At 44.7% G+C, this 17,189-nt stretch overlaps 2 protein-coding genes and 1 long non-coding RNA gene across 15 annotated transcripts; 2 read left to right on the plus strand and 1 right to left on the minus strand.

Moving 5' to 3' along the window:
* The first annotated feature begins 1,215 nt into the window (after positions 1-1,215).
* LOC119337883 lies at positions 1,216-2,470 on the plus strand. The gene is made up of 2 exons (XM_037610112.1): positions 1,216-1,758; positions 2,175-2,470. The coding sequence occupies exons 1-2, from the start codon at positions 1,335-1,337 to the stop codon at positions 2,237-2,239; spliced, it is 489 nt and encodes a 162-aa protein (XP_037466009.1). The 5' UTR covers positions 1,216-1,334; the 3' UTR covers positions 2,240-2,470.
* A 127-nt stretch (positions 2,471-2,597) lies between these two features.
* LOC119337882 (putative clathrin assembly protein At5g57200) lies at positions 2,598-6,824 on the minus strand. Of its 2 annotated transcripts, none has more exons than XM_037610111.1 (15): positions 6,381-6,824; positions 6,160-6,229; positions 5,983-6,080; positions 5,656-5,794; positions 5,425-5,552; positions 5,230-5,322; positions 5,107-5,157; positions 4,951-5,016; positions 4,784-4,849; positions 4,595-4,675; positions 4,200-4,277; positions 3,929-4,099; positions 3,762-3,840; positions 3,478-3,596; positions 2,598-3,176 (listed from the first exon to the last, which is right to left on the minus strand). In XM_037610111.1, exons 1-15 carry the CDS (start codon positions 6,465-6,467, stop codon positions 2,787-2,789), a joined length of 1,716 nt encoding a protein of 571 aa, XP_037466008.1. In that variant the 5' UTR covers positions 6,468-6,824; the 3' UTR covers positions 2,598-2,786. The 2 variants fall into 2 exon arrangements, with proteins under 2 accessions (XP_037466008.1, XP_037466007.1); XM_037610110.1 differs by having other exon boundaries at positions 2,598-3,179; positions 6,381-6,821.
* A 305-nt stretch (positions 6,825-7,129) lies between these two features.
* On the plus strand, positions 7,130-15,169 carry LOC119335802. Of its 12 annotated transcripts, none has more exons than XR_005162028.1 (7): positions 7,130-8,766; positions 8,884-9,863; positions 9,961-10,217; positions 10,979-11,281; positions 11,938-13,052; positions 13,693-13,797; positions 14,825-15,169. It is a non-coding gene; the product is annotated as an uncharacterized LOC119335802 (long non-coding RNA). The 12 variants fall into 12 exon arrangements; XR_005162024.1 differs by having other exon boundaries at positions 7,130-7,705; positions 8,005-9,863; XR_005162021.1 differs by having other exon boundaries at positions 7,130-7,662; positions 8,005-9,863.
* Positions 15,170-17,189: the final 2,020 nt, after the last annotated feature.

Below are 17,189 nucleotides of genomic sequence, written 5' to 3' on the forward strand. Positions count from 1 at the left end.
TGTCTTGGTTGTTTTTATAGATTTGGTCGACCTGCTACTGTCGTTTATTACTTTACTATAGTTGACACATGTGATATTTTGTCGAGTGTCTCTGTTCTACCTGGTGTGATAGCTTCAGCTTCTAGCAGGATCAGAGTACGCACGCTACAAAAGGCAGGTAGCCAATGAAAGTAAGTGGAAAGAATATAGTACTTTTGTACTGACCCCTCCGGGGCCCCCAGTTGTTTTGGCGTGCCCTACCCCAAAGTTAGACTATTGCTTTTTTAGCCTACATCGTATTTGGCATTCTGACCTGTTGATACTTGCAAGAAGAGCTTCAATCTTTGAAACCGTTGTGCGAAACTCATTATCCGGAATGGCCCCACGGTGTTGTTCTTGCTGAATGGTGGTAAAACACCATCTTTCATTCCTCAGTGCAAGCTACTCCTTTTGCTGCTTTTTCTCACTCTTTGCCTAGGTCAACGATAGATTAGTCTCTGGGTCGGTCAAGTGAGAAATTGGCGAGATTAGTTAAGGAAACTGGAACTTCTGATCCAAGTTCGAGTGTGAAGTTCGCTCCGGCTGAAGTGTAGGGCTTCCTAATTCCTGCTTTGTGTCGGTAGAACAAAGATACCATTAGGTGATAAATTGATGCTGCATGCACGCACAGATTTAGGAGATGACAATTTTAGCTTCAATATGAGATGCCAATGATGCATTCAAAAAAGAATGAGTGTTGCCCGAGTCGCTCAAGAAAAGAGGGTAACATCAAAATTATGGGGCGCGCCTTCGACTCATTCCGGTGTTGTAGTCGTCCCTAGGTGTTTTACATATATGGATGTAATTTTTGTTACTTCTCTTATTCTTTGTACCGTTATGATCGGTGGCGCATACCAAAGTTGGGGGGCCATGGGCCCTGCAGCATCGTGCATAGCTCCGCCACTGATCATGATGTTTGATGTTTGATGAACAGATAGAAAATTCTGTTGAGAGTAGATAGGAAGTTTTTGTAGAAGAAAATTCACCACATTCACATAAAGAGATCCCCAGGGGTAAACGCGTCAAAACCGTGAAACAGTCGGCGACGCCCACTTGCCCGTGGTTTGGTCTTTTCCGGTGGGCAAAACCGTCTTAAAAAAAAATAAACCAGTTCCCAGCCCGAGACGCAACGGAACCGCGCCGACCTATTTGCGGATAGGCCCCCGGGCCGACAGCTATATTTACCACCCACCTCCCCCTCCCCCCACCTTCCCACACCTTCGCGAGACCACCACGCACCCCACCCACGCGCGTCTTCCACCGGTTACGGCGAACGGCGAGCTCCCCTCCGACCACCGCGGCGTGACTGACTTCGCATGGCGCGGGCGCTCTCCTCCCGGGCGGCGGCGACCCTGTCCCGGCGGCTGGGGGCCCGGCCCGCGGCGCTCATGGGCCGCCGCGCCAACCACACGCGGCGCCCCGGCGCGATGGTGCTGGAGCTGGACGCGGCGGGGGCGTCGCCGGCGGCCGCGGAGGGCTCCGCGGGCGCGCTCAAGCGGCGCCTCGAGGAGGCCATCGACGGCGCCATGGCCCGCATGTCGGAGCCCGAGTGGGCGCCCTTCCGGCCCGGCACCTCCTACTACGCGCCGCCCCGCCCCGCGGGCGCCGCCCTCGGCCTGCTCGAGCTCGTCACCCGCGGCGGCGGGATCGGGGTGCTCCCGCCCCCGCTCTCCGACGACGAGGCCCGCGCCGTCGCCTCCTCCTCCCGCGGCTACCCCTGCTCCGCCTACTTCGTCGACGGTGAGCGGCCGTCCCGTCCCAGATCCCCCATTTCCTTCCCCCTCCCCAAGTAACAATAATAAAAAATAAATAAATAAACAATTCCCGAAACGCCCCAGAATAGGCGCGTATTTGCAGCACAAGGACAGCCCCAGAATAGTCTTGCTCTGCAATCCAAGCTCATGTGGCTCCCCTGTTTAGCAATTTACCGTAAAAATTCAATTCTTCCGGGCTTATTGATCGAAGCGATTAACAAAGTATAAATCACGCGCATTTCATCTCTAGTTTTCATCCTGGCATCAAACCCAGATGCTTTGACTCCGAGTTCTTGGAGTGACGGTTTTCTCTGTAAATTGTAAACAAACATTTATCAATGGATCACAGGCTGTGGTCTTGCACTTGCATCCTTGCTTAAACCTGGATTAATCGTTATGCAGGGCGCTTTCCGGATGAGGAGGCGGAGGGATTCGTAGAGGATGCAGATCTAGCTGAAGAGGACTGAACTGGAAGTAGTTCCATTGCACTGGCCACTGGGTGAAGTGGGGGATCAAGAAAAAACCTGTCTGTTTTATGTTTTTATTACCTATCTATGGGTTTCTGCTAATGTACATATGTAGACCACATGAATTCATGCCCTTTCATGAGGAAATAAGAACTTAACTGAATTCGTGTAACCTTTTCTTGCCATGTGCAACACTCATCAATATTGAGATCAGTAGTACTGCGTTCACCATCTCTTGTGCTACTGCCTGACTTTTTGGGTGAATCGAACAGTTTCAGTTACTGGTAATTTTTCTAGGTTGTGTGATGATGAATTGATGATGATGATAAACAAGCTCATCTGTTTGCTGAGATGTGCTTGATGGTCGAAATCGTGTCATGGCATTCAAACGATTGTATCATTTCCCAAACATGTTACACAATTTCCATAAGGTTTACAGTACCAGCAAAGTTCAGACTATACAAGTTGCTCCTCAGAATTAGAAGAGGGGTGGGTATACGACTGACTGAAATTAGAGTAAGATACAGCAAAGATTGCGCAATTCAGGCTAAATCTGATTGTTTTGCTTTGGCGGATTCGCCGTCGTGACGAGAGCGCTGAACGGATCTCCAAACGGGTTGGATAATCCGGCATTCACGGCGTACTGAGCCTGCTGCTGCTGGTATGTCTGTGGCGGCATCGCCACCATTTGGTGTTGTTGTTGCTGCTGCATCTGGAAGTAGCCATGCTGCTGTGCCTGGTAGTACTGCTGCTGCTGCCCCATCATGGCGAACTGCACATTCGATGGCGGCGCGAAGCTGTTGGACATGGCGAACGGGTCGTTGGGGTCAAATGGGTTCACCGTGACGCCGCCGGTGTAGGTCACACTGGCGATTTGCTGCCTCCTTGTGTCGTCTTCGTATAGGCTGTCCAGCAGCAGCTTGTCGAACCCTCCGGGCTGCTGAGCAAATGCAGATGAATCAGTAAAATTGCATTCAGTTATATGATGCGTTCGGCATTGTGGTACCTTTTCAAAAGCACTTCCTTTATTTCTGATTTTGGGGATTGAAAGATTTTTTACTAATTTGAATGTAACAGAATAATATCACGAGGATCGATAAAATTGCCCGTGACTAACTAGATTCTGCAGCTCAGCATATTACAACTGAACAACCGCAAGCTGAGCCATAGTCTTACTAGTGAGCTGTGTAAAATCTTATGAACAGATTGAACCTAAAGATACAGCAAGATATACATACCACTGGGCTGACAGCTGGTTGGCTTGTGTGGTTACTCTGGGCAGTGACCAGTGCCAATTCCCACCCAGCTTTGTCAATGGCAAACAAGTCTAGAGGGGCCGAGGCATTGTTCTCACTCCCTACATTACTCACGAAGTCATGATGCGGTATTTAGCAGCATAGCAGATACAACCTTAAAGATTATAAACATTCTAGAAACATAAAATAGCACCAATGCAGATGAAACTTATTGGATCACAACATAACTGCTACTTGTGGTTTTGCTGATTACATCCAGTACATACCTGGTTCCACAATGGCAAGAGCGAGTGCGTTGCTTTGTTCAAGGTTTGCAATCATGGGGTGCAATTCTTCATCCAAGTTCTGCGAGCGGCAAAGGAGCAAGCGTGTAAGATTCAAAGAAGCAGGCACTAATTTGTCATGAAGGCAGAACATAGTGGATCGGAGTTACTAATAGATCCCCATTGTTGGTTGGCCGCAATGGTGGGGGTTCATCTTCTTCTGAGAGAGTGGTATATTGTGGCTCTTCTTCGGGTGCAGCTTCTGCTGGCTCTTCTTTCTCCTGTTCAACAGGTTTCTCGGTTTCCTGTGGAGCTTCATCTTCATGGTCACTAGGTGAACTCTGCTAGCAACAGCAAGAATTAATAGAAAAATAGTAGATTTATGTTGAGTATCTTGATTTCCTTTTTGTTTACAATTTTACTGACAGAGAACGTACTCACCACACTCTTTCTCGTGATGCTGACACTGGGTGCTTCTCTGATGTACTCTTCCATAGTTACAAGGAATGAAGAAGGTGGCTGCATATCAGTAACCCATCAACATATATCACTATATGTCTAAATCCTCGCACCCAGAGATTTAGTGCACATGAATTGATTGACATGTATAATCAGGAGTATCCAAGAAAATAACAGTTGTGAATACAACTATAGGTCATGGCCAATTGGGAGCTATTGACTGCTATATACTCCTTCTGTAAAAAAATATAAGAGTGTTTAGATCACTAAAGTAGTTATCTAAACGCTCTTATATTTCTTTACGGAGGGTGTACATAAATATTCCCTCTGTATTCTCTTAAGACATTGATGAATATTGAATGGATGAATAAGCACACCTGCCTCAAAGTAGGAAACTGGAAAGTCTTGGCGAGCTCAAGATTTTTGCAGTAGTCATAATACGCAGAAAGCTTTTCTGCCTGTGAAATAGGCAAAATCAAATCATGGAGTGACATGAACTGGTTAGTTTACCAACAATATAGAAGAAGGAGAAGAAGAAGAAGAAGAAGAAACCTGACTTTCTGTACCTGCTGGCCAGCTCTTTTATAAATTTCAAGGGCCTTGATAGCATCCATTTTTGCCATATCAAAATACTATCCAGACAAGAGAAAAAGAACTGAACTTATGTTCACAAATTGATTATGGGCATACATGGAACACGTAGGATGACATCCAGAAGAATTGTATAGAGTACCATATCAACAAGATTGATGATGCCGTCATTTATCGAACAGTATATTTTGAAGCTCTCCTTCAAAACCTGAGGCCCATAAAACGTCCATACGATCAATAGGAAATACATACTATTTGTGAACTAAAAGGAGAAAAGCATAACAAATTTGGTACTTACAAGGGCTAATGCATATTGTACAAGGTGATTTGTGCAGGCCGTACCTTCAGGCTGCGACAGTGAAGAAGATGAACAAGAGGAAAAAAATGGTATCAAAGAAGTGCGATCTTCCTATAATCAAACCTGGCAAGAAATAAGCCGGAGTAGTAGCTTCTGCAATGCAGGCAACTGATCTAAAAGATCTTCACATGGAAGGGTTCTTGTTCTACTGTGTGCCTGGGGTAAAAGTGCCAACACCCCAGCATTACAGTCATGACAACCAAATCAGCAAACCATAATGGGTGTTGACTGTTGAGACTATGAGAAATCAGTATTTACCTTGCCAGAAGCCTGTGGTACTTTCACCAGACGATCGGCTTCGACGTCGTATTTTAGAACCCTAAAGCATTCGACACGTTCATGTAGGTAGAATGCATACAGGCGAACCCAAGCAGAGGAATCCCATGCTGACAAAAGGGGGTGGAGGAGAGCGTCGCATCAGATACCGAAACAGAACAGCGGGAGCTTCGTTGGTTGCTGCATTTCAGAACGATGCGCAATAGAACAAACCTAATGGGCTCGAGTCATCCCTGAAATTTGGAAGCTGCAAAATGTTTCCTCTGTATGAATAGCTCAGGAAGTCATCTTTGAATGACCCGTCACCTTCTCTCAGTAACCTATGTATCACTATCAGTGTTTTAAGTGCAACCTGCAGCAAACATTATCAGTCAATGCACACCCTTTTCGATGCACCAAACAAAAACTCCTTGCTAGTTATTCATGCATCTCACAATGGACAGAAAGGAAAACTAGGAGAACAAAGATAAACGGTATAGAGATGATTGAATCATGGATTATAAATCAACATAGACAAGCAAAGCGAGGAGCAAGACCCACTATCCAATTCTTGGTCTTGGACAATCTCCTGGCCAATGCACATATGGAGTAGGCGACGTCGGCCCGCGGGCGATTTGCCGAGTTTGCAAACATTATCCCTGCATCCAGCAAAAAGATTTTTTACCAAGGCCGCATGGATGCCGCATTGCATATGGTCAGGAAGGGGGGATCACTCACTCCTGAAGTGCCGCTCCTTGGGCGGGCACTCCACGTGGTTCGTCGCCTTCACGATGGCGATATCCAAATCCTGCAAAGATCAGAAATCCCTGGGGCGCATTAGCAATTGATGAGCTATCATTCAGGATAATCAGACAGATACAGGAGGAATGGGATGCAGGATAATCAGACGAACAGATATGAGCATGCGGCAACCATTGCAGGGGATCGGAGGGGCTGACCTTGTACTCGCTGTTGAAGTTGGCGAGGCCAACCTTGGTGGAGTCCTTGAGGGCGCCGTAGGCCTTGCGCCAGGTGATGGACCCCATGACCGCCGTCGTCGCCCTCGCCCTCGCCTCGGCTCCGGCCCCCGCCGCGCCCGCGGTCCAGCTTCGGCAGCCGCGCTCGCGCGCACGACGGACGATGGTACTTAGCCCGGTGAGCCAATTTTAGCAAGGGGGCGCCAATGGAGGGAGAGGAGGAGGGGAGGGGAGGGGAGGCGCGCGCTGGCCAAAAAAAAAAAGATGTGCGTAGGGGAGGAGTCGGATAATTCGGCGCCCACACCGCGCGCGGGGAGGGACGGAGACATCGGGCCGGAGGTGTCGGGGGGCGAGCTGGAGCTGGCGCACTGGGGGCGGCGGCGCCGCCGATCCGCCGGAGAAGCCGATGACCAACAGTCGCGTGGCATCACCAAATTACTCTGTCAGAAGATCAAAAAAAAGTGTATTTGTAGATATCGCTCCGATGGTAGATCTAAACTTCTAATTTCTCAGTTGGTAGGTCGCGTTCTGGGTTTTATTTTTGTTCCACCTCACCCGGTTATTTTTGGTACCTATTTTGATACCTCCTCCCACCTCACATTGACCCGCCACTAATCGTAAAAACCACGTATCGAGTCCTCCACCAGCCCCTCGCTCGAAAAATTCTACGACGATTAACCAGCGATAAAAAAACCTATGAAAAATAACCAGCGAAAAAAAACCCTCACGCACACTCGTTCGCCGCCGCTCGCCCCTGCCGCTCCATCCCTTCGCCGCCTAACCCTTGCATCCCCCAACCCTCGACTACCTGTCCCAACTCTCCTCCCTGCGCCGCCGTGGGTCTCGGCCTCCCTCCTCCCTGCGCCGCCGCGGGTCTCGGCCTCCCTCCTCCCTTCGTCCAGGCAAAGAGAGGGCTGGCCTTGGCGCCTTGCCACTTTGATGGCAATCTGCCTTATGATCCGCCGCCGATCCCGATCCGCCGCCGATCCCGATCTCGCATCGGAGGATTTGATTGACTTCTCCTCTCCTCTCTTCCACCTCTCTTCGTCGTCGGATCCCCGCGACACATGCCCAGATACGTCCGCAAACCGCCGGCGACGAGGTGTATGGTGCCGACATGGCCGTGCTCGAGCGCCTCCAGGACCCCGCAGAGGAGAATCAAGGCGTGGGGCCTCCTGGACTCCGTCCTTCGCCGCTTTGTCGACGACGTCCCTGCCGCCGGGCAGGAAGGTACTCGATGACGTACTCGATGCCCACCTGCAAGGTCAGCCCCCCATCCTCCCGGTCCTTCCCAGCAAATAGATCTGGTAAAATTTGAATAATGATCTGGACTTCAACGATTAATTAATCTCCTGGTCTCTAATGGGAACTTTTTTGTTACTGAACTTCGTAGTTGGTTTGCATAAAATCTGAAGTTTGTCTAACATATTTTACTTGAACACAGTTCGCTTCAGAATTCTATTTTATGTGAGCATTACTTTCTTGGGGTATCTGATTTACTTGGAGGAGTATTTAATTACACGTATGTGTAGTACAAGTTGTTATTTCGCAATAATTTTGATGGCCTCTAAGCATCATTGTTCATGTCTATTATTATTTATGAAAGCTACATGTCTTGGAGGGAAGTTGCGACTTGAGGGAGTGAGCTCCCATTCTCTCAATTTCTTGGCATGGCCATGCTTGCAGTACTGATAAGGCATGCTTCAAAAATGGAGGGAGGACCTGAGCTGCCGCCTTGGTTCCTGTCCGCACCAGCCGCCACAGTATGTAATCAGGCCTCCACTATCGTCCTCTGAATTTTGGATTACATGCATCTACAAGAGCGTGAGAGTTTGAGAGGGTAGCACAGTGCTACATAGAAGTTAATTTTTCTCCATGAAGTTGATATGATGCGAAGCTGCTGCCAGATTGAAGGTTAATTGAGTTCTCATCTCCAAAATGTTTGCATTGTAAGTATCCTCTTTGATTCAGCGGTTCCATGATGCTACAGTTCACTTTGTTTTTCACCTCTTGATGCTGCTATACACAGAAGGTGTTTGCTAATTTGCACATTAAAATTTTTAAGTTTATCTGCACATATTGATATTAGCTTGAATTTTGAACAAGAAATAGTTTCTTAATACGTACTTTTGAATTTTATGCACTTGTATGTACACTGCTACTAACGGTGCTCTTGATCATGTCATACACGAGTACTAATGGTGCATGCCTTAATATTGGAATGGAATGAATACCAGCTTATGTAGAGAAGCGAGGCCTTTTCGTATTTGAGGAAGAATGTCATGCAACCATTCAAGAAGAATAGGATGGGTATTCCAGTAATCCTATGGATTAGTCTCTATAGTTGTTGGCGGCCTATAAAGCAGAGGTATCTATGACTAAATAAATAAAAATTGATGACTTACTATTTTACAATATTAGTTTCGACTATAGTGTTGCTGACTAAATCATGCTACCTCTCATTATTGCGGCGTCTCGCTAGCAGGGTATTCCCATTTAGATTATGTTTGCCCTTTCGATCACCGGCGCGGCTGTAGCAGTCTATGTAGGCGTCGGCGGCAGTAGGGGGGAGGGGACATCGGAGCCGTCGGTGATATCGGAGGAATCAATCTAGCCGACCATCCTTTGAATGACACAGTTTTGCTACCTCCCACTGATAACCTTTAGGAGCTATGGAGAGGAGGGTTAGGAGGGAAGCGAGCCAGCGGCGTGAAGAGAAAATGTTAGGGTCACAATAGCAAACGAGTTCATCTTGCCTGGGTTGCGCTGATAAGAAAGAAGATAGAGCTTCAGGTGAGGCATGTCGTCCCTAGGAATTTGTTGGTATCGAGGATTGTTCCAGGAAGCACTTCTGATGACAACATGATGTTGGGCCTCGGGGACATGGTAAGCTACTTATGTCACAATTTTCATCCATTCAGACTTGTTTTTGTGATTCTTGTACTACCACTGATCCATATATGATCTCTTATACTCATCATTTAATCCTGCTTAAATTATAGTATTAAAGGTGGTTGTACTTTAAAAGGTCTCAAACTTGTGCAGGTAACCAACAGAAACATATTGAAGCACATTGTTGTCATCATCCACTTAGTGCCCGTAGGGTCACGCTCAGCAGCAACGGTGCACGGCGATGGGAAAGACGCAGGGGTGGCGGGATCGTCACCAGTGGGGCCGTCGGGGAGAAGATGGAGGCAGATAAGAAAGGAACAGGCTCGGTTGGGTGTGAAAAGGAGAATGAGAGAGATAGCGATGCCGATGATGTGGTGCTGCACCACTGCTCTCCTACTGCTAGCTGAATTTTGGTATTGTTGCTGCTATCTGAATTTCGCACACACACGGCGAGGTGTTTGATGCTGGCCGACGTCGCGCTTGTCATGAGGGGGGGGGGGGTCGTCGTTGGGAATCTTCTGTCAGAGGTGCTGCCCTGCGAAGTAAGAGGCATCCCTCTCCATGTGCTCGACGGTTTGTGTCCGGAAATAATTTCATTATGCAAATGATTATTATTTTTCTCCGAGAATGTTACAATGACATCTGCACATCGTCGCTTCTTATCTCCCAGCCGCCACCTGCATAGGGCACACTCCGACCATGCAACCGCCAAGGTCGCCGACCACATCGTGCACGTCCACGCCATCGACCTCGGCGGACGGTGCCGCAATGTTCGTCAGTATGTCCTGTTGGTCGAGGAGCGCGAAGGAAGTGGGCTGAGGGAAGTGGGGGCGGCGGCAGAAGCAGCATGGGTGTCCTACGGTGAGCGCTTTGAGGGATTCTGCAGAGCAGTTCTCCCCGGAGGCCTGATGCATCCAACCGTACAAGGTAGTTGCACCACTTCCCTATGATGGGTAGGCCTTATATACATCTTGACAATTCCCTGTTATGTTATCTAAATCTCGGCCACGTATGAGGCAAAAACCACATGCACCATTGTCTTCTACTATCTCCTTGCAGTAACTTCAGTTACTTGTAGCCAATGGGATCTATGCTATGAGGGAACATACATGTCAGGGCACATGTGCGTCCATGGGTCCTCTTTGTATTACTGCGTGTTGGTCTGTTATCATGCGACACAGACCTGATGGTTGTTAGAATGCTGAAAGAGACGACTTCATTAGTTCATCCAGTAGTTTCTTGCTGCTGTGAAAGGATTATGATTGACCAACAAAAAATAAAACTTTTGATTTGATTTCTCAAAACAAAATAAATAAATCGTGGAGCATCTATGTAAGGAAAGCAGCTTTGTATGAAATTTTTAGTGCACTTCCAATATATGTAGCTAGCAAGTGCAGGTAGAAATGGTGTGATAGGCCCGTGGCATCCCTATTGAAAACGAACATGTCTTTGAATTAGCAAGAAGAATAGCAGTAAAACACATAGACTGTTCTTATTTCAAGATCCTAACCGTTTATCGGTTTGCTCCTTAGATTCGCTTACTGATTGTAAATTGCTTTACTTCATTGGACATAAAAGGACAATATGCTTGTATTTGTGAAACTGCTATATTTTTCTGTACAATGGTGAAAGAGCTACATTTTTATATCGCTCTATGATTCATTTTCTTCTATTCCATATGGACATAGGAAACTTGAAAACTACACCACAACTCTTAGGCTTGCCAAAATATGAGGATTATCACTCAGTCATGAGCGAAACTGGATGTACCCGGTAAGGATGGAGGCGAGATGGGGCCATAGAGCCCCCTTTTGCGCAGGAGGGAGTATGTCTGAGCCGAAGGCAACAATTGTGGCCGCTTCCAGAGCCGAAGCCACCTGCGGAGTCAATGTCATGGTCGCCCCAGAGCGGAATCCATCGCCTAGGCCACAAGAGTAGGAGCTGCTGTCGCGGAGGTCATCTCTGAACCTATACTGAACTTTCTATGGATGGTAAGATGTCCTCCCTCAATCTTCTAGCAGCCGGTGCTCGTTGGCCTCTCCTCACTATTCAGCTGTTGATTGTATGAAATAGATGGTTAACACTTTATTTTGTTGGTCCCTACTGGACGGTAGTGATGTTGAGACACAAGAGATTATCATGCCTATGCATATATATAAAATTGTTCATGGATCTTTCTTATCTCTGATATAATTTTGCCAATGATCAAAGAACTGTTGTTCTGGATGTACACCTATTGTGTTGCTTATTTTGCCATCACTCTTCTGGTTTACCTTAGGAGTAGTACCAATCTTATAAAATGCTCCTAATTTGGGTAAAATTTGGAAACATTATGGATGGATAAATTTATGGACTTGTTCCTTTATTACATAATTGTATAGCCTATGATCTTATACAGTTGAGGGCCGCTTATCCTATTCTTTATGTGTGAAGTTAAAAGCTAAATATAGCTAATGACATAAGTGATCTATTAAAATATATCGCGGAAGTAAGTACTTATTTTTGTTTCTACTTATTACCTAATTTTAATGTGAATTTTTCAAAGACATACAGTGTTCCATATAGTCTAATTTAATATACCAGCGATGATGGTATTGAATCCGCGAAGAAAATATATACTCATTTCCTAATTGCATCTTTTAATCAGGAGGTCAAGACCAAGCTTTAGGCAGGAAAATGGGACAATCTTCAGTAAGCTACAATGTTCATGTCTTCTTATATCATTTGACTGATGTGTTCTTGTATCATTCTTCTACTTTCGGAGCTATTACTGCGATCATTTTAACCTCATGTCTTCTTATATCATTTGACCTTATCTAGATATTAGTGGTTCTTAATCCAGCAAGGTCTTGAATATTTTTCGCTTTGTCCATTCAAAATTTTGTTCTTCTAGCAACGTTCATGGTTTAAGCTTTGATTCGAAAAACAACTTTCAATTTTATAGGAGACACAAAGAGCAACAACAAGCCGCTGTAGATATTATGTAGTAGCAACATTAATGATCTGCTAATGTTATATTTTCTTCTTCTTTCCTTAATATCTACATGACCAACGTGTATTTTTAATGATCAAACATGCACATGTCACATTAAGAGGTTGAGAGTAGCTCAAAAGATATGCATACATCCTCTACCTTTTACCTAATGAAATATTTCTAAAGCCATAGTAGATGTCAGGTGTAAATTCCATGAAGAACTGTTGGTTTTTGTAATTATTTCGTGAAACTTTCATTGTAGGGTTCTAGGTTTGGTGAATAAGCAGGGTTGTCTTCTTTCTTTAGTATCTGCATGATCAAGTCGGTCTGTACTTTTAATGATCATACCTGCACATGTCACATTAAGATTGAATATATTGTGACTTTTCTAACCATTTCTTGTTAATTGCTTGAGGAAAAACTAACAGGAATTTTTTTCTTAGAAATCCCAAGGAAGTAATTGTTCTCACTGTTTTGGTAAAATAACATATATTTTTGTTGTATGTATACTTAATTTCAGGAGATGTAGATTTTCTTGTTATCTTATATATGTTCCTTTTCTTTTTATTTCTTGTGAAAAATGAGTTCAACAAGGGCTCCTCATTCTAGCCTCCTGGGGTTGAAATGATTACTCCTTTAATTGATTTGAAGATTGTTAATTTTTTATATTTGGAAACGCTTGGAAGCTTTCCTTTGTTTTGGCGTTATGAAGATCTTATGCTGCAGGGAGATTTCACCGATGCCACAAAGATGCTGCTGCATCGAACGCATAGGATAAGATGATATTAGTAAGTATCTATCATCTACATTTTGCTTTTGTCTTCAATTTTGTAGGATTTCTTTTCTTTCAGCAACGTTTTAGAAATATAAATACTTTCTTATATGTTTATCCAGCCATCCACATTTAACTAGGTTGCAAAGAACATTGAAGTGATAACTGCATGTGTAAGTACCATGGATGAGCTAGCAAAACATACATTTTTATGCTAGAGTGCATATGGATTAGGTATGTGTATTTGTTGGCAATGTTCATGTGTGAGAAAGCAAGGTCCATAAGATATCTAGGGGATTAGAGGTGGTATGATTTAAAGATAAAGCATCGTCTTGAGTGCTTTTTTTCATGTGGTTGCTGCATGGGCTTCAAATAATTTACTTGGGACTTCATTCAGAAGTACAACTGGTAATCCGAGATCAATACTGAGATCAGACATCAGATACAATATATTTTTTTTTGTACAAACAAAATCTATGATATCGTGCCATTCTATGAGTGTTTAGAAATAAGTTTGGTATCTGCTACAATGTACATATAACTTGGTCATCCTAAAGAAACTTTATCTTGCATATTGCTTGGTTACAAGATAAGAACTAATATGTATTACAAATATCTAGGGAAATCTTTTGATTTTTTTGTACATATATTATCAGAGATGCCAAATAGCAGGTTGCTTCAAACCAGGGGAACTGACTGGTTCATAGATGGTAGAACGTTCAATCTTCGACGATGCTCAGGGAGCAAACAAGGGGAATTAGGTTAGTACGTCTTTAAAATAGCACCCAAGGGTGCACTCAATAATTCCAGTTTTTCAACTTGTACTGTTATTGTTGATACACATTGTTTTGTGCATACTTGCTAGGGAAAAGTATATTTTTCGTCCCTGGACTCGCTCAAAAGTATAGAAACGATCCTTCAACTTTAAAACCGGCAAATGTTAGTCCCTCAACTTCTCAAACCGGATTATTTTAGTCCCTTGACTCAACAAAAGCTGTTTTCATGCTTACTTGGCATGGTTTTGACCAGTCAGCACCCACGTGGGAATCTTCTTCTTTTCCATTTTAACTCGGCTGGGCATTTCGTCGAGCAGTTGGCGCCACCAGGCAACAAGAGGAAGAGGTAGGCATGGAGCTTGCGTGGCTATCGGCGGCGCACGCAAAGGGTGCAGGAGGCCAGGGAGCTGCGCTACAGTTAGTTTTCTGGGACGAGCGGGGCTGTCGCGGCTAGCAGCACTGAGGCACGCGGCGGCTTGGCCTTCACGGCGAACTCGTAACACAGTCAGAACTAACTGATGCTCGTGTTGCCGCCTCGTGCTCATGGTATGCCTCTGCAATTGTCGGCGACCGCGCCGTTGATGTCCCCGCGTCATCCAGTTCTCGTTCAAATCCATCACTTGCGTGATGTGGGTCGTGGACATGGCGTGGACAACGGCGCGACGGCGGGGCGCACGCTTGTCGCCGCTCCAGCGCCGTCAGCCGCACCCGCTTCGGCGGCTCGCCCGGTTTGCCGTTGTTGCTCGGCCACACATGGGCGATGACTGGTGAAACCATGCAAGTCAGCGTGAAAACCACTTTTATTAAATCAAAGGACTAGAGTTATCCGGTTTAAAGAATTGAGGGACTAAGTTTTGCTGGTTTTGAAGTTAAGGGACCGTTTCTATACCTTCGAGAGAGTTTAGGGATGAAAAATATACTTTTCCCTACTTGCTATGATGTTCGAATTTGACTGTTCTGTCGTAATCACCAATCACCACAGTTAACACACTACACATGATTCTTCTTGCAGAAACCCAACAGTTAATGGAGAAATCAGGTCACTTTGCATCTACTTTGCCTCAGTTTTTTCAGAAGTCAATAGAGTTTGTAAAAAAAAGAAACATGATCCTGCGGCGGTTGCCCAGACTTTTTTTTCCGGGTAGTAATGTTTGGATGGGACATGTCCCTCCTTTCGTAATCACTTTGTAATTTCTACTTGTGCTATGTAATAGACGCCTTACATAAAAAGGCAGTATGTTTTATAGATACTCCCTCTGTTGAGAATAATTATCACTATAACTTTCTTTATGAGGACTTGTTGTGTCGCATGTTCAATAACAGATAGAAGAAAGGACACACATATAAATTCATAGCATGTATGGTAAACTCCTGGCTCTACATGTACGAGGCCACTTTAATATTGTACTATATTATCAATAAAAAATCTTATATTTCTTTAGAGAGTGAGTACATCCTACATTTGGATGTAACAGTTCTCTTACAAATAAGTTAGTAAAGAAACAGAGACAATCTAGACCCGGCGAGAGCTACTTGAGGAGGCATGCTGCCATGTATTGCAGATGTGAAATTAAAGAAAGGGGGCATTTTAGTCAATTAGCTTGTTGTATATGCGGTTGCATGTATGTTGATTGTTGCTTTATTATGTATAATAAACGGGTGAGAGCGTTCAGTATATTCATTTGTTGGCCCGTGGCAACGCACGGGCAGTCTACTACTAACAATAAATCACGAGTGGACATGCAGCCACGCGCAAGGTTGATATCACGCCCACCCATTCCCACGCGATTCGTGCAAGTTTTATACAGGGAGCAATGTATATTGATATCTCCGAGCCGTATCAATGTAGTATAGAGTCTGTATTCCCTCTGAACTTGTCATTCACAATGGCTGCAAGCATTAAGCCTGGCTGAAGATCGTCTTCATCATGTGCCTTGCAAATCTGGTGGCCATCGCCGTGCTCTTCGTTCGTTCACAACAACTGAAACTCATTCCCTGCACAAGGATCATTGTCGTTGCCTGCATTCAGCAGTGCACTCAAACAAATCGTAGGCGAACCACTACGTACCTAGTAGTATTTACGTTTTGTCATCATTCCCCATGTATCTCCTAGTAAGTGCTGCTTCTTCACCTGCCACGCAGGCAGCGTGTGTTTATGGGTTGTCCACTAATAATTGAGCTTTGCAACGTTGCACTTAAGATCCACTATTAGCACTTGCTTGCCTTGGTCACAAACGGTAATCATTTGTATATAGTATATTATAAATCTCCATCTTCCCATACAATCAGTATAAAGGACATGGCATAGTTTAACTGTCCCAGCAAAACAACCATAAGATGCGGTCGACAGATGTTTAATTTGCGTGCAGTTAGTGTTTAATGCTTGCAGGCTATCAATTCACCCAGCATGAAGTCATTGAAGGAAATATGCCCTAGAGGCAATAATAAAGTTATTATTTATTTCCTTATTTCATGATAAATGTTTATTATTCATACTAGAATTGTATTAACCGGAAACTTAGTACATGTGTGAATATATAGACAAAACAAAGTGTCCCTAGTATGGCTCTACTTGACTAGCTCATTAATCAAAGATGATTATGTTTCCTAACCATAGACATGTGTTGACATTTGATGAACGAGATCACATCATTAGGAGAATGATGTGATGGACATGACACATCCGTTAGCTTAGCATTATGATCGTTACAGTTTCATTGCTACTGCTTTCTTCATGACCTATACATGTTCCTCAGACTATGAGATTATGCAACTCCCTAATACCGGAGGAACACTTTGTGTGCTATCAAACGTCACAACGTAAATGGGTGATTATAGGTGTCTCCGAAGGTGTTTGTTGGGTTGGCATAGATCGAGATTGGAATTTGTCACTCCGTGTTTCAGAGAGGTATCTCTGGGCCCTCTCGGTAATACTCATCACTATAAGCCTTGCAAGCAATGTGACTAATGAGTTAGTTGCGGGATGAATTATTATGGAACGAGTAAAGAGACTTGCCGGTAACGAGGTTGAACTAGGTATGATGGTACCAACGATCGAATCTCGGGCAAGTAACATACCGATGACAAAGGGAACAATGTATGTTGTTATGCGGTTTGACCGATAATGATCTTCGTAGAATATGTAGGAGCCAATATGAGCATCCAGGTTCCGCTATTGGTTATTGACCAGAGATGTGTCTCGGTCATGTCTACATAGTTCTCGAACCCGTAGGGTCCGCACGCTTAACGTTCATGACGATATGTATTATGAGTTATGTGTTTTTGATGACTGAAGTTTGTTCGGAGTCCCAGATGAGATCACATGCGTGACGAGGAGTCTCAAAATGGTCGAGACATAAAGATAGATATATTGGACC

This window comes from Triticum dicoccoides, chromosome 7B (genome assembly GCF_002162155.2).
Source record: "Triticum dicoccoides isolate Atlit2015 ecotype Zavitan chromosome 7B, WEW_v2.0, whole genome shotgun sequence".
Lineage (NCBI taxonomy): Eukaryota > Viridiplantae > Streptophyta > Magnoliopsida > Poales > Poaceae > Triticum > Triticum dicoccoides.

Bases quoted from the DNA above. Each gene is read 5' to 3' on its own strand.
- LOC119337883 (XM_037610112.1), top strand. From the start codon at position 1,335: ATGGCGCGGGCGCTCTCCTCCCGGGCGGCGGCGACCCTGTCCCGGCGG. The intron at 1,759-2,174 runs GTGAGCGGCCGT...ATCGTTATGCAG, and splicing joins CTCCGCCTACTTCGTCGACG to GGCGCTTTCCGGATGAGGAG.
- LOC119337882 (XM_037610110.1), bottom strand. From the start codon at position 6,467: ATGGGGTCCATCACCTGGCGCAAGGCCTACGGCGCCCTCAAGGACTCC. The intron at 5,795-5,982 runs GTGGGTCTTGCT...TGTTTGCTGCAG, and splicing joins CCAAGACCAAGAATTGGATA to GTTGCACTTAAAACACTGAT. The intron at 5,323-5,424 runs GTAAATACTGAT...CTTTTACCCCAG, and splicing joins TACCACAGGCTTCTGGCAAG to GCACACAGTAGAACAAGAAC.